Source organism: Mustelus asterias, unplaced genomic scaffold, assembly GCF_964213995.1.
Source record: "Mustelus asterias unplaced genomic scaffold, sMusAst1.hap1.1 HAP1_SCAFFOLD_415, whole genome shotgun sequence".
Classification (NCBI taxonomy): Eukaryota; Metazoa; Chordata; class Chondrichthyes; order Carcharhiniformes; family Triakidae; genus Mustelus; species Mustelus asterias.
The window spans coordinates 41,843-54,269 of record NW_027590370.1 but is presented as its reverse complement, the minus strand read 5'-3'; the positions used below and the strand labels follow the sequence as shown (position 1 = coordinate 54,269).

The 12,427-nt window shown below is 44.9% G+C and overlaps 1 protein-coding gene across 1 annotated transcript in view; it reads left to right on the top strand.

The window, feature by feature from the left end:
• LOC144486614 (uncharacterized) overlaps nt 1-12,427 on the top strand; it is a gene marked incomplete at its 3' end in the record, with an annotated part of 66,510 nt that overhangs the window by 14,079 nt on the left and 40,004 nt on the right. The window contains exon 4 of the mRNA XM_078204660.1: nt 6,198-6,323. Within this exon, the coding sequence (XP_078060786.1) occupies nt 6,198-6,323 (126 nt within the window). The remainder of the gene's footprint in view (nt 1-6,197; nt 6,324-12,427) is intronic.

Below are 12,427 nucleotides of genomic sequence, written 5' to 3'. Positions count from 1 at the left end.
CATTCACATTGGGTTGTGCGTCAGGAGTGGAAGAAGGTGCCAATGACTGGGGGCGGGGGGGTGGAGGGGGGCGGGGGGTGGAGGGGGGTGGGGGGGTGGTGTGGGGGGGGAGGGGGGAAGAAGGTGCCGATGACCAGGGTGGGGAGGTGGTAGAAAAGTGCTGACTCCGATTATGGGTGGGGAGGTCTCCATGCTGGTTTGGATGGGAGGTTTACTCAGGTTCTTTGAAGATAGTAGCCTGATCTCTGCGCGGTGGGGTTTGGTTTGTGTGTTGAAGCCCTGTCCCTCACGTATGACAGCGTGAAACATGCCACCTTGATTTTTTTTGGCGGAGTGTTGTAAGATCTGGAGAGAAAACCGACCGGTTTCTCTGGAGAGAAACATCCTGGTTTTCTCCCCAGAAACAACACTCTGCCATTTTTTGGTACGATTCCGCCTGTAATTTCTTTTGGAGGTGAATTTGTTGATCAAAGCACTTGGGAATTGTGACTGCTGTGGCCGGTTCTAGACCTACTTTCGGCTCATTCTCTTTTGACCTTTCAAACAGATTTTCCCCTTCAATCAATGCCACTAAGAAATCGAGCAAAGGGTCCACGTTGGGTGGTTCGTCATCAGCTTCATTGACTGAAGTCAATTTGTTAACACCAGATCCAGTGTCAATTTTAAAGTTGATATCAAAGACTTTAACCTGCACTGAAACTGAACTATAGTCCTGATTAAGACTATTTATTTCCCCTAGAAACTCCAATTTCCAGAATTGTGTGCATTTCATAAATATTCTCTTGTCTTCTTCCTCTTTATAATTGTTGGGTTTGAAATGTCCAGTCTTCCTACACTGGAAGCATTCTGCTCCTGCCCAGCAGTCGTGGTTTCAGCACTCTCTTTCTTTGTACTGCAGCATAAGCATCTCAAGGTAGGTGCTGTGGGCTTTCCTGCACTTTTGCCCATTTTGGCAGGCTTTTGACTCAGTGCAACCACTGTCCTCGGATCTACCCAGCTATTGGAGTCATCTAGAACCTTGGTGTGACAATGGATTATAGCCTGATTTATTTATTTGTGTTCAGCCTGCCTTGCACATTGAACTGGACCCAGAGGGAGGTTGTCTTGTTAAAGAATGAGAGCTTTTCATCATGGGCCCCAATGATGACACGGTCACAAATAAATTCATCTTTCAATGCACCGTATCAGGAAGCCAATTTAGATCAGTTAGAAATAATTTGCCTGATTCCCCTAGTCTTTGGGGTCAATAGTAAAAGCACACCCACTCAATCATAAGGTTTTATTTTGGGAAAAAATATTTGTCGAATGCTTTGGGAACAGTTTTGAAGTCATAGAAATCATAGAATCCCTACAGTGCAGGAGGAGACCATTCGGCCCATCGAGTCTGCACCGACCAAATTCCCATCCAGGCCCTACCCCCACATATTTACCCGCTAATCCCTCTAACGTACATATCTCAGGACTTTAAGGGGCAATTTTTAACCTGGCCAATCAACCTAACCCGCACATCTTTGGACTGTGGGAGGAAACCGGAACACCCGGAGGAAACCCACGCAGACACGAGGAGAATGTGCAAACTCCACACAGACAGTGACCCAAGCCAGGAATCAAACCCAGGTCCCTGGAGCTGTGAAGCAACAGTGCTAACCACTGTGCTACCGTGCCGCCCAAGTCAGTGGTGGTCTCTTCCACACCTTGGCGCAAGAGGACACTGTCAGTGACAGGTTCTACGAGATAAAGGAATGAACTAATCTGGTGCTTTTGCTCTTCAGCATGAAGGGCCAATACTGCTTGGTAACAGATGAGGTGTCTTCCATAATTCCCATTTTTGGCTTCTCCACAGGCCCTTGAGACCTTTGAATGGGTAGTGTGGGGCAGTGACTGCTCGACAGGCACTGACATCATTACAGATTTCAGTTTACCTCCTCCTTCGATTTTTTTTTTTGGATTCTCCCTAATATCGGGTTTACTTGCATTTTTTTTGTCATGGTGTCCCACCACTGGCATCAAACCTTGTCTAGCTTGGCATCACCACTGCTGCTACCATGTTTCATATACTTTGTTTTATTCATTTGTGGGACATGGGCATCGCTGGCAAGGTCAGGATTTATTGCCCTTGAACTGAATGGCTTGCTAGGCTATTTCAAAGGGCAGTTGAGAGTCAACCACATTGCTGTGGCTCTGGAGTCACATGTAGGCCAGACCAGGTAAGGACGCCAGATTTCCTTCCCTAAAGGACATTAGTGAACCAGGTGGGTTTTCTGACAATCGACAATGATTTCATGGTCATCAGTAGATTCTTAACTCCAGGTATTTTTAGTTGAACTCAAATTCCACCAGCTGCCCTGACAAGATTCGAACTTGGGTCCCCAGAATATTAACTGAGTTTCTAGATTAATAGTCTAGCAATAATACCACTGGGCCATTGCCTCCCCTTGGTTGTGTGGTTGCTGGCTTCTGGTATGCACGGCCTATATTATCGAGAGCGACTGTAGTCGTACTCTGGCAGTTACTTCAAACTGGTTGATGAACATCTATGTAAAAGATAGAAACATAGAAACATAGAAAACTACAGCACAAAACAGGCCCTTCAGCCCCACAAGTTGTGCCGAACATATCCCTACCATTTAGGCCTACCTTGACAGAAGCCAGAGGGTGATGGGTTACAGAACATTATGTCTTTCTTGAGTACAGACTTTCATCCTCTCTCATGAGTGTCTAGCATATGACTGCTGATTACACTGTTACGTCATGGTCTACACCTACCATAATTATTCTATAAACCCATTACACTACATGTAAGTCCTGTAGGGTGTGATAGCATAGCTATGGCCTAGTGGTCCTAAGGAGTAAGGATTTGGTGAGCCTGAGTCAAACTCTGCCAACCCCCAAATTCCCAAAAAGTGACATTGGATGGGAATCCTGACATTGCCCTGCCCCGTTCCAGCTTGCACTGGGTTGGGAATAAATATAACTTTTACTGCATGAGAAAAGGATACTAGTTGGTTGGCATGTTGACTCCATGGCAACACCTTGATCAAACAGAATCAACCTGATAACCAAACAGCACCCTTCTCTCATGCAGTATAAATTGCTGCTCCCTTTAGATTTGGTTTTCTTGTATGTGTCCTGATCTGATACATACATGATGAAAAGTTTCAACAACATGTCTCTTCTTTTCAGCAATACTCGAATTCTATATTTTTGACTTGATTTATTATTGTCACATGTATTAGCATACAGTGAAAAGTATTGTTTCTTGAGCGCTATACAGACAAAACATACCATTCATAGAGAAGGAAACGAGAGCGTGCAGAATGTAGTGTTACAGTTATAGCTAGGGTGTAGAGAAAGACCAACTTCATGCAAGGTAAGTCCATTCAAAAGTCTGACAGCAGCAGGGAAGAAGCTGTTCTTGAGTCGGTTGGTACGTGACCTCAGACTTTTGTATCTTTTTCCCGACGGAAGAAGTGGAAGAGAGAATGTCCGGGGTGTGTATCGTCCTTAATTATGCTGGCTGCTTTACCGAGGCAGCGGGAATTGTAGACAGAGTCCAAGGCTGGTTTGCATGATGGATTGGGCTATATTCACGACCTTTTGTAGTTTCTTACAGTCTTGGGCAGAGCAGGAGCCATAGCAAGCTGTGATACGACCAGAAAGAATACTTTCTATGGTGCATCTGTAAAAGTTGGTGAGAGTTGTAGCTGATATGCCAAATTTCCTTAGTCTTCTGAGAAAGTAGAGGTATTGTTGGGTTTTCTTAACGATAGTGTCGGCATGGGGGGACCAGGACAGGTTCAGACCAGGACCAGATCTGGACACCTAAAACTTGAAGCTTTTGACCATTTCTACTTTGTCCCCGTTGATGTAGACAGGGGCATGTTCTCCATTACGCTTCCTGAAGTCGATGACAATCTCCTTCATTTTGTTGACATTGAGGGAGAGATTAATGTCGTCCTACCAGTTCATCAGATTCTCTGTCTCATTCCTGTACTCTGCCTCATCATTGTTTGAGATCCAACCCACTATGGTGGCGTCGTCAGCAAACTTGAAAATCGAGTTGGAGGGGAATTTGGCCAAACAGTCATAGATGTATAAGGAGTATAGTAGTGGGCTGAGAACACAGCCTTGTGGGGCACCAGTGTTGAGGATGATCGTGGAGGAGGTGTTGGTGCCTATCCTTACTGATTGTGGTCTGTGGATTAGGAAGTTCAGGATCAAGTCGCAGAGGGAGGAGCCAAGGAGTGACTGGATGTAATTATGGAAGTTTTCTGTCTAACGGTGAAATAACCCCATTTTTCTCAGGTATAATTGACAAGCAGATCATTATTCTTAGAGGTACAGGGTCATTCAGTGAAATGAGCTTCTCCCTGGAATGTCCATTAAATAAAACCGTGTTTATATGGGGAAGTGATGGAAGTTGTTTATCTGTTCCATTACGTAAAGTTAACTTAAAAGTGTCATTGGTTCTATAGTTTTTGGCATTGTTTCAAAATTACCTGTTAACAGTGTTGGTTTTCCATTTGGAAATAACCTAACCGTAGATAAGGTATTTATACCTTCAGTGGTTTCAGCAAAGCCTGGTGAAGTTGTTAAAACTGATCATGTGCAAGATAAATCGAGTTAAACGCAAAAATCTTTACTCCCTGTTACTCTGCTGTGGAAGTTAATGTTTCAACTACAGATCATTGAACCATAGAATCCCTGCAGTGCAGAGGGAGGCCATTTGGCCCATTGAGCCTGCACCGACAACAATCCCATCCAGTCCCTATCCTCGTAACCCAATGAATTTTCTCTGCTAATCCCCATAACAGTAAGGGGCAATTTAGCATGGCAAATGCATTTATTTAGTATTCGTGCATTCAGCATGGACTCTGAATTATTGAATGGTTTCAAGAGGGAGATGGACATATTTCTAATAAAACAAGGAAAAGAAGAATATGGAGAAAAGTTGGGAGGTGGATTTAAGACCAGGGAGAGATCAGCCATGGTCTAATTGAATGGTGGAGCAGGCTTGAAAGGCTGAATTAGCCTACTTCTACTCCTAATTCCTATGTTCTAATCCACCTAACCCGTACATCCTTTGGACTGTGGGAGGAAACTGGAGCACCTGAAAAAAGTCCATGCAGACACAGGAAGAATGTGCAATCTCCATTCAGTCACCCGAGGCTGGAATTGAACCTGGGTCCCAGACGCTGTGAGGCAGCAGTGCTAACTAGTATGCCATCGTGCCGCCCTATGTGTCCAAAGGGTGAGAAACTCAAATTGCTGATGATTCGAGGGACATTGGAGCATCAGACTGACGACTCAAATCAAAACTTATTGAAATTCAGGTGTCAGTTTTAACACTTTGGCACAAAGGAAGAGGCAGCTTCCCTTGCTTCTCACTGACTTCCAGGGCAGGATTTCACAGCCTCGCTTGCCCCAAAACCGTAAAATCCCACCCGACGTCAACGGACCTTCCCATACTCCGCCTCTCACCCACCCCGATTCCCGTGGCGGGTGGGGTGGTAAAAGTCCGGCCCCAGAGTCAGACAGAGAGTTTCAGGGGAAGAAGACCCAGAACAGATGTTGCTGAGCCAGGCAGAGAGAAATGGTCTGTCTTGGGGTTAATCACAAGGTAGAGTGCTGCTGAGGGCAGATTCACATCTTGAAGAAACAAAGTTTGTAGACAGTGAAAGAGCAAGGAGATGCCAGCGGGTGCCTTGTGACTGGAAGTCTGTTTGATTATGCTTTGAAGATTGAGTTGAAGGGACTTTGTTGAAAGGGGCACTGGGACCTTCATCTTTCTGAGGCAGGGAGGAGATGCTGTCAATGCTGGAAGGAACTTGGGACTATAAACACAAGACTCAATTTGTGTTGAGAGTGTGGCCTGGGGTTTTTGTTTGTGTTAAGAAGTAAACATAGCAAACTTTTCTATGGTTACTATAATAGTTATCGAATAAGTGATGTTTAATTGATGTCGATGTTAGTTTGTTACATTGAAAGTCTTAAAGCGATGAATCTTATTCTGTGATTTCTTTATATCAGTCACTGGGAAATTCCTTTCTCTTTCTAAACGTTATCAGTCTCTATATGGATCGTAACAGGAGGGAGCAATGACTCGTGCTGAAATTGTATTAGTTTAACTCTCCTTTTCACCCTTTTATCCTCATTCACTCCGCTAACATTTTCAATGTTCATCTTATTCACCATAGCTCAGCAACGACGAACAGATCCGGTTACTCACTGCAGTGAAGAACCGACAGCTCACCATTGATGAGGCTTGGGAAGTTGCACAAAGTGGCAAACCAACACTCCAGGAGCCAAGCAAACCCGATGCAGTAGGATAAAAGCAATTTTCCTTTATTAGTCATTAGAGGATATTGGATTTGAAGCTGGCTGACTAATCTTTGTTTACTTAAAGCACAATTATCTATTTAGTCAGACGATTGCATTGCACTACCATAAATGAGCTTAAATTTGATAATGGGTTCATTAAAATGACATAATAGAACACAGCATCATATATGTGCCAGTGAGATGTTGCTAACAAAGAATTTGTAATGAGTGTACCAAGAAAAACATATCCTATCATTATAAGAACAGCTTTTTGGGACATAAACATTAAGACTACTGTATCTCTCCAAATTTCAATTTTTTTTAATGGCAGTCCCACCTTTTATTATAAGCGCCATTGTGGGAATGCTTTGGGAAAGATAAACATTATAGTACAGCAGCAGAAATAGTTTATTTTTAATGGCACTTAATTTAACCTTCAACTGGGCAGCAAGTGAATGAGACATTGCATCCGATTCAATGTTGGTTTGTGTCAGATTAAATAAGTCTGTTGGCTGTTTAGGTTTTATATTTGAATACTTGGGGGTGGAAGTAGGGTAAACAATGAAGATCTCTAACACACAGTAAGAAAGATAATTATCTCAGGACCAGTTATAAAAACACACTATTGGTCAATGTTTTGCTGAAGCAAGAGACATGCTGTCAAAGTTTTTCATCTTGCACTCATCAGAGCAGATATGCAAGGCCCAGTTCTCAGAAACAGTTGTACAATTTCCACGAGAAACATGTTTTTAATGGAATGGCACTTAACCTCATACACTTTGCATATTTCCGATATATAGGTGATATGTTTACTGTACTTGATTCCGACAAATTAATGTGCTCCATCTTCCACACACATTCACCTTTGAAATGGAGCAATCAAATGAGCTCCGTTCCCTCAACATGCTAGTGAGAAGTCTGCAAGTGGGTTCTCTACTACTGCCTATTGCAAGCCTCCCTTCACTGGTCAATATACATGCTGGGATTCCTACAGTTCCCCTTGCTATAAGATTGGCCTTACTGGCAACCTTCATTATAGGGCCCATCATTTGCTCACTGTGCAAGCTTGATGCTGAAATATGGTGCATTAAAGCCATTGTGCAGGATACTAGCCAGTCTGATCAGATAATTGATCATTTTTATATCACACAATGGCTGGAATTCTCCTGCCATTTATGCACTGCTGCTGCTTTCAGTGAGGATGGAGAATTTGGTGCTCAGCCAAAACTCCATTCACTGCAGCAGGATGGGAGAATCCCGACTGCAGGCAAAGTTGGAGAATCCGGCCCAATCTTGTGAATGGGCCTCAGGATGCCACTTTCCTGAAAAATGCCCAGTGTGCCTTAGAATATCCTGGAAGGGTAAGGTGTCTGAAAACATTGAGTTGAAGATGAAGCTAACTATTTCATGCTGCAATATGCTATAGCAACATGTGTGACATTCTCCATGAAAAGCATGCTGCCATCAAGTAAGAAAGATGTTCTGCCTATCACACAAATGACTAAGGTGGTATATGAATTTCAGTGTCTGTTTAATGCCAGGTACATAGGCCATACATCCCAACGACTGGTGGACTGCATCAAATAGCACATCCCTTCAGCTGTTCACAACAGGCAAAGTAATGTCTGCACCCAACCAGCCCATGCTTACAAAACTCAAAACATAGGGCCTGATTTTACCATTTTCATTCTAAGTGCTGAATCTGGGCGTAATGCAGATCTGACTTGGAAATCTGCTTTCAGGTGCCCCCATACGCTCTCAGCCATCTCCAGTCCCATTCGCGCTATGGGCGGGGCTTAGCGCGGCTGAAACGATCGCAGCTCTGAACTGCGCATGTGTAGTTGGAAAAAAATTTGATAAAGCGCGCCCGTGTCAGATTGCTCCCGGGCCGCAGAAAGCGGCTCGAGAGTGAAAAGCGGGAGTGATGGCCCCCACACACATCACTGTCCCCCTTATCCACCCCCCCCACTACCCACACACATCACTGTCCCCCTTATCCACCCCCCCCCACTACCCACACACAACACTGTCCCCCTTATCCACCACCCCCACTACCCACACACATCACTGTCCCACTTATCCACCCCCCCACTACCCACATACATCACTGTCCCCCTTATCCACCACCCCCACTACCCAGACTGATCGCCACCTCTGCCCCCCCCTCCCCACCGATCGCCCGCAGAGTGGCAGCGGACCCCCCTGCCCCCCCACCAGAGATCCATCTGCCCCCCCCTACCAGTGAGCGATTGGGCCTCCCCCCGCCCGACAACAATCTAGCTTCACTCCCCCCCCCCCCCCCCACCCCCAGGGAATGGTCTGGCCTCACTCCCCGGACCCACCCCCCCAGACAACAATCTAGCCTCACTTCCCCCGCCCCCCTCCCCCCACCCCAGACAATGATCTAGCCTCACTCCACCCCCAGAGAATGGTCTGGCCTCACTCACACCCCCCCCCCCCCACCAGACAATGATCTAGCCTCACCCCCCCCCCCCCCCCCACCCCACCCACAGAGAATGAAATGGCCTCACTACCCCCCTCTTCCGGAGGAACATCTGACCCGCCTCCTCCTCCTCCTCCCCCCCCCCCCCCCCCCCCCCACTGATCTGAGTCAGAGAGCCGTTGGAAGCACTGAACCCGCTCTTCAGCAGCTGGAGCGCCCGATTCAGACTTTTAATTAGCAGGTCCATTATGGCGCGGTTCCGGATTGGCAAACGCGGTGGTAAAGGGGGAAATGCTGATAGAGTTGGACGGGCAGTTCATTAATTCAATTTAAATGCATGCAAATGCATTTAAATCGTTGTTGCGCCCATTTTGGGCGCAAAGCGGATCGCCGCCATTCCTGGGTTTCGGTAAAGTGGCAATCTGCGCGGATGCGGGCGCGGATCGCGATAATGGCCTCTCACCCGACTTTACCACGTTTTTGTGCCTGAAAACGGGCGCCAGGCAATGGTAAAATCGGGCCCATAGTTTCCAGCATTAGATGTGATTTCCCAACTGGACAGCACCTGCTAAACAATCCTGATTATGTGAAGAATTACATGACAATCAATTTACTATTATCAGTTGGGCTTGCAGTGTGGCTAAACTATGTATGCTAGAAGTTATCAATACGTACAAACAGGGCCCTGCCTTTGGTAGATAGAAGAAGTAGGTCCATGAATTGCACCCTTTCCAACTGAACAGAAACTTGGGTGGGGGGTGCGGGGCAGGCATTCCATTGTTCGTTCCCCATGGTAATGCCTCAGCCAATCCGAGTTGACCTGCCTACTTTGAATTTAAATAACAGCCTGGCGGTTGACTGTTCCCTGGTGCAATATCTGTGGCATGCCCCTCGCAGTCAGAGTCCACTTGCCAACAAATCAGCCATCGCTTCTCATGTAGTATAAATTGTTGCTTCCTTTACGTTTGGTATTCTTGTGTGTCTGTCCTGCATGTCTCTTTTGTCAGCAGTATGGAAGTTCTATCCTACCAAATGATTATTGTACTGCCAACCCTGGACGTGGCAGGAAAGCACAATCCACCATGGTTGTGCTTGAAAGCATTTTTTAAAACCAGCCTTTCTAGTCAGTGACAATTAAAAATTCAGAAAGAGCTCATTTGGTCTGTTCCAATCTCAAACATATCAATGAACCCTCAAAATCTTTTTTTGATCTTTGATGTTCATCTTGAAATTTGAAAGCAAAAATTGATTTGTCTGTAACTACGCCTTAATATAACAAGGGGGAATCTCAAATGTTGGCTTGGTATGTAACGTGTCAAGGGTAGATGCAATGCAAAAACACTTTGCTGTGAATCAAGATGTGACATAAAATTACGCCATGCTCGACTCTGAAAGTGCAACACTTAACACAAGATCTGTTTATCTTTAAACATGAAGTGACATGTGCCTTTAATTTGCAGTAGGATAGCATTTATTGCTGTTATGCTTTATCCAACAGTGCTCTATAGTTGCTCCTTACCTTGTTGCACTTCTCCATGACTCACATACTACATCAAGCATCATTACACAACTGATGCTCTGTGCTTTATTCCTTGATGGCACATAAAGGAGAGTGGTATCATAAAAACAGATGAAAATGTAAGGAGAAAGAACTATTCTCTGTAAACCATGGAGCCATTACAAATAGTGAACAAAATAACAATAGAGCTTTGTAGGTAGGATCTTTTGGGGTGGCATGGTGGCACAGTGGTTAGTACTGCTGTCTCACAACACCCGGGACCTGGGTTCAATTCCCAGCTTGGGTCACTGTGGAATTTGCACGTTCTCCCCGTGTCGGCGTGTGTTTCCTCCGGGTGCTCCGGTTTCTTCCCACAGTCTAAAAGACTTGCTGGTTAGGTTCATTGACCCGAACAGTCACCGAATGTGGCGACTAGTTGAATTTCACAGTAACTTCATTGCAGTGTTAATGTAAGCTTTACTTGTGACTAATAAATAAACTTTAAAACTTATTATTCTCTCAAGTTGAAATTTATTATCCTTGTGACCGGGAAATGCCCAATGGCAAAACAAGTTTTATAAAAGTACAGAAAAATGAGACCCAGCACAGGGTTTTCCTAGGAAAGTCTGATGGGGCGAGTGAACAGTTTTACTCCCAAGATGGTGCAGCAATGCTAATGTGGCAATCAAACATAACTATGAGCACCTGACCGATTGCTGAATAAAGAGACATGCTGCCGAAGCTTTGCACCTTGCATTCATCAGGACAGACACTAGAATGGCAAATTTCAAAAGGAGCAACAATTTATACTGCTCGAGAAAAGAGTTCTGATTGGTTGACAAGTCAACTCTGGTCAAGGCATTGTCATGGAGAATGAATCAGAGAACTATTGTCCCCCAACATTTCTGTTTAATTCAAAAGGGGCACATTGACCAGACATATTCCTTTTTCCTGCAGAGAACAAATCCCTAAATATATGTAGCTTCTTCCCAACATAAGTGAGCCAAATTGAGAGCCCAACTGATAACCTTAAATTTGTTGTTAGTGTAGTGTAGCACACTCAGGATTGTTCAACAAGTGCTGCCCAATTGCAGAATCACATTTAACTTTAGTCATTATGATCTGAGAATTGTAAGCACTTGTTCTTTGAGTACAGTCAGTACTTTGCCTGTTGAGAAAAGCCAAACAGACATGCTCTAAACAATTTCACACTCTCGTTTATGCGTGATTATGCAGTAGCAACATGAGTGCCATTTTTCATTAACATGATGCTGCCATCAAACCAAATAAACTCCCCAATGGTGTCTCTAGAGGCCCTGGCCCCATCCCTGGCAGTACCAACCTGGCACTCCCTGCCCATGTCTCTCAGCACTTGGGGGCTATTCTCGCCTCTGAGCCCCCAGTGTGGTCATCATGACTAGTTTCCATTTTTGGAAACCAGTAGTGATTTCCGCCAGTGTGATGTCACGCCGGCAACGAAGAACATCTGACAACCACGGGAACAACGGTGTAAAGCCATTTAAGAATATTTAAATTCATGGTAATCAGATTCACACCCTCGCTGAATGCAAATCTGATTATGTCACCAGCAGGGGCGGGGAAGATCTCATTCTGAGATCCGATTGCTGCAAATCCCGTTATAGCCCTCTTGCTAGAGGGAGTGGCAATAACAGGATCTGCGCCCATAGTGAATGGGCCCAGAAAGTCGCTCTTGTAGTGTATTTGGATTTCCAAAAGCCATTCAGTGAAGCCACATAAAAGGTTATCAAGACAATGTCCATGATGTTGGGGGTGATATATTCGTATGAATAGAGGACTGGCTAAGAAACAGGAAACAGAGAGTCAGGAAAAATGGATAATTTCCAGCTTGGCAAACTGTAATTGGTGGAGTGCCACAGGGATCAGTGCTGGGTCTCAAATATTTAAGATCTATATTAATGACTTGGATAAAATTGCTTTGTAACCATATTTTTTGATGTTCCACAGGTTGAAACGTAAGCTGTGGGGGGGACACAAAGAGTCTTCAAAGGGACATAGATAGGTGAAGTCAGTAGGCAAATGTTGGCAGATAGAATATAATGCGGGAAAATGTGAAGTTGCCCAATTTGGCAAGAAGAATAGAAATGTTATTTAAATCAAGGGAGACTGCAGAATGCTGCTGGACT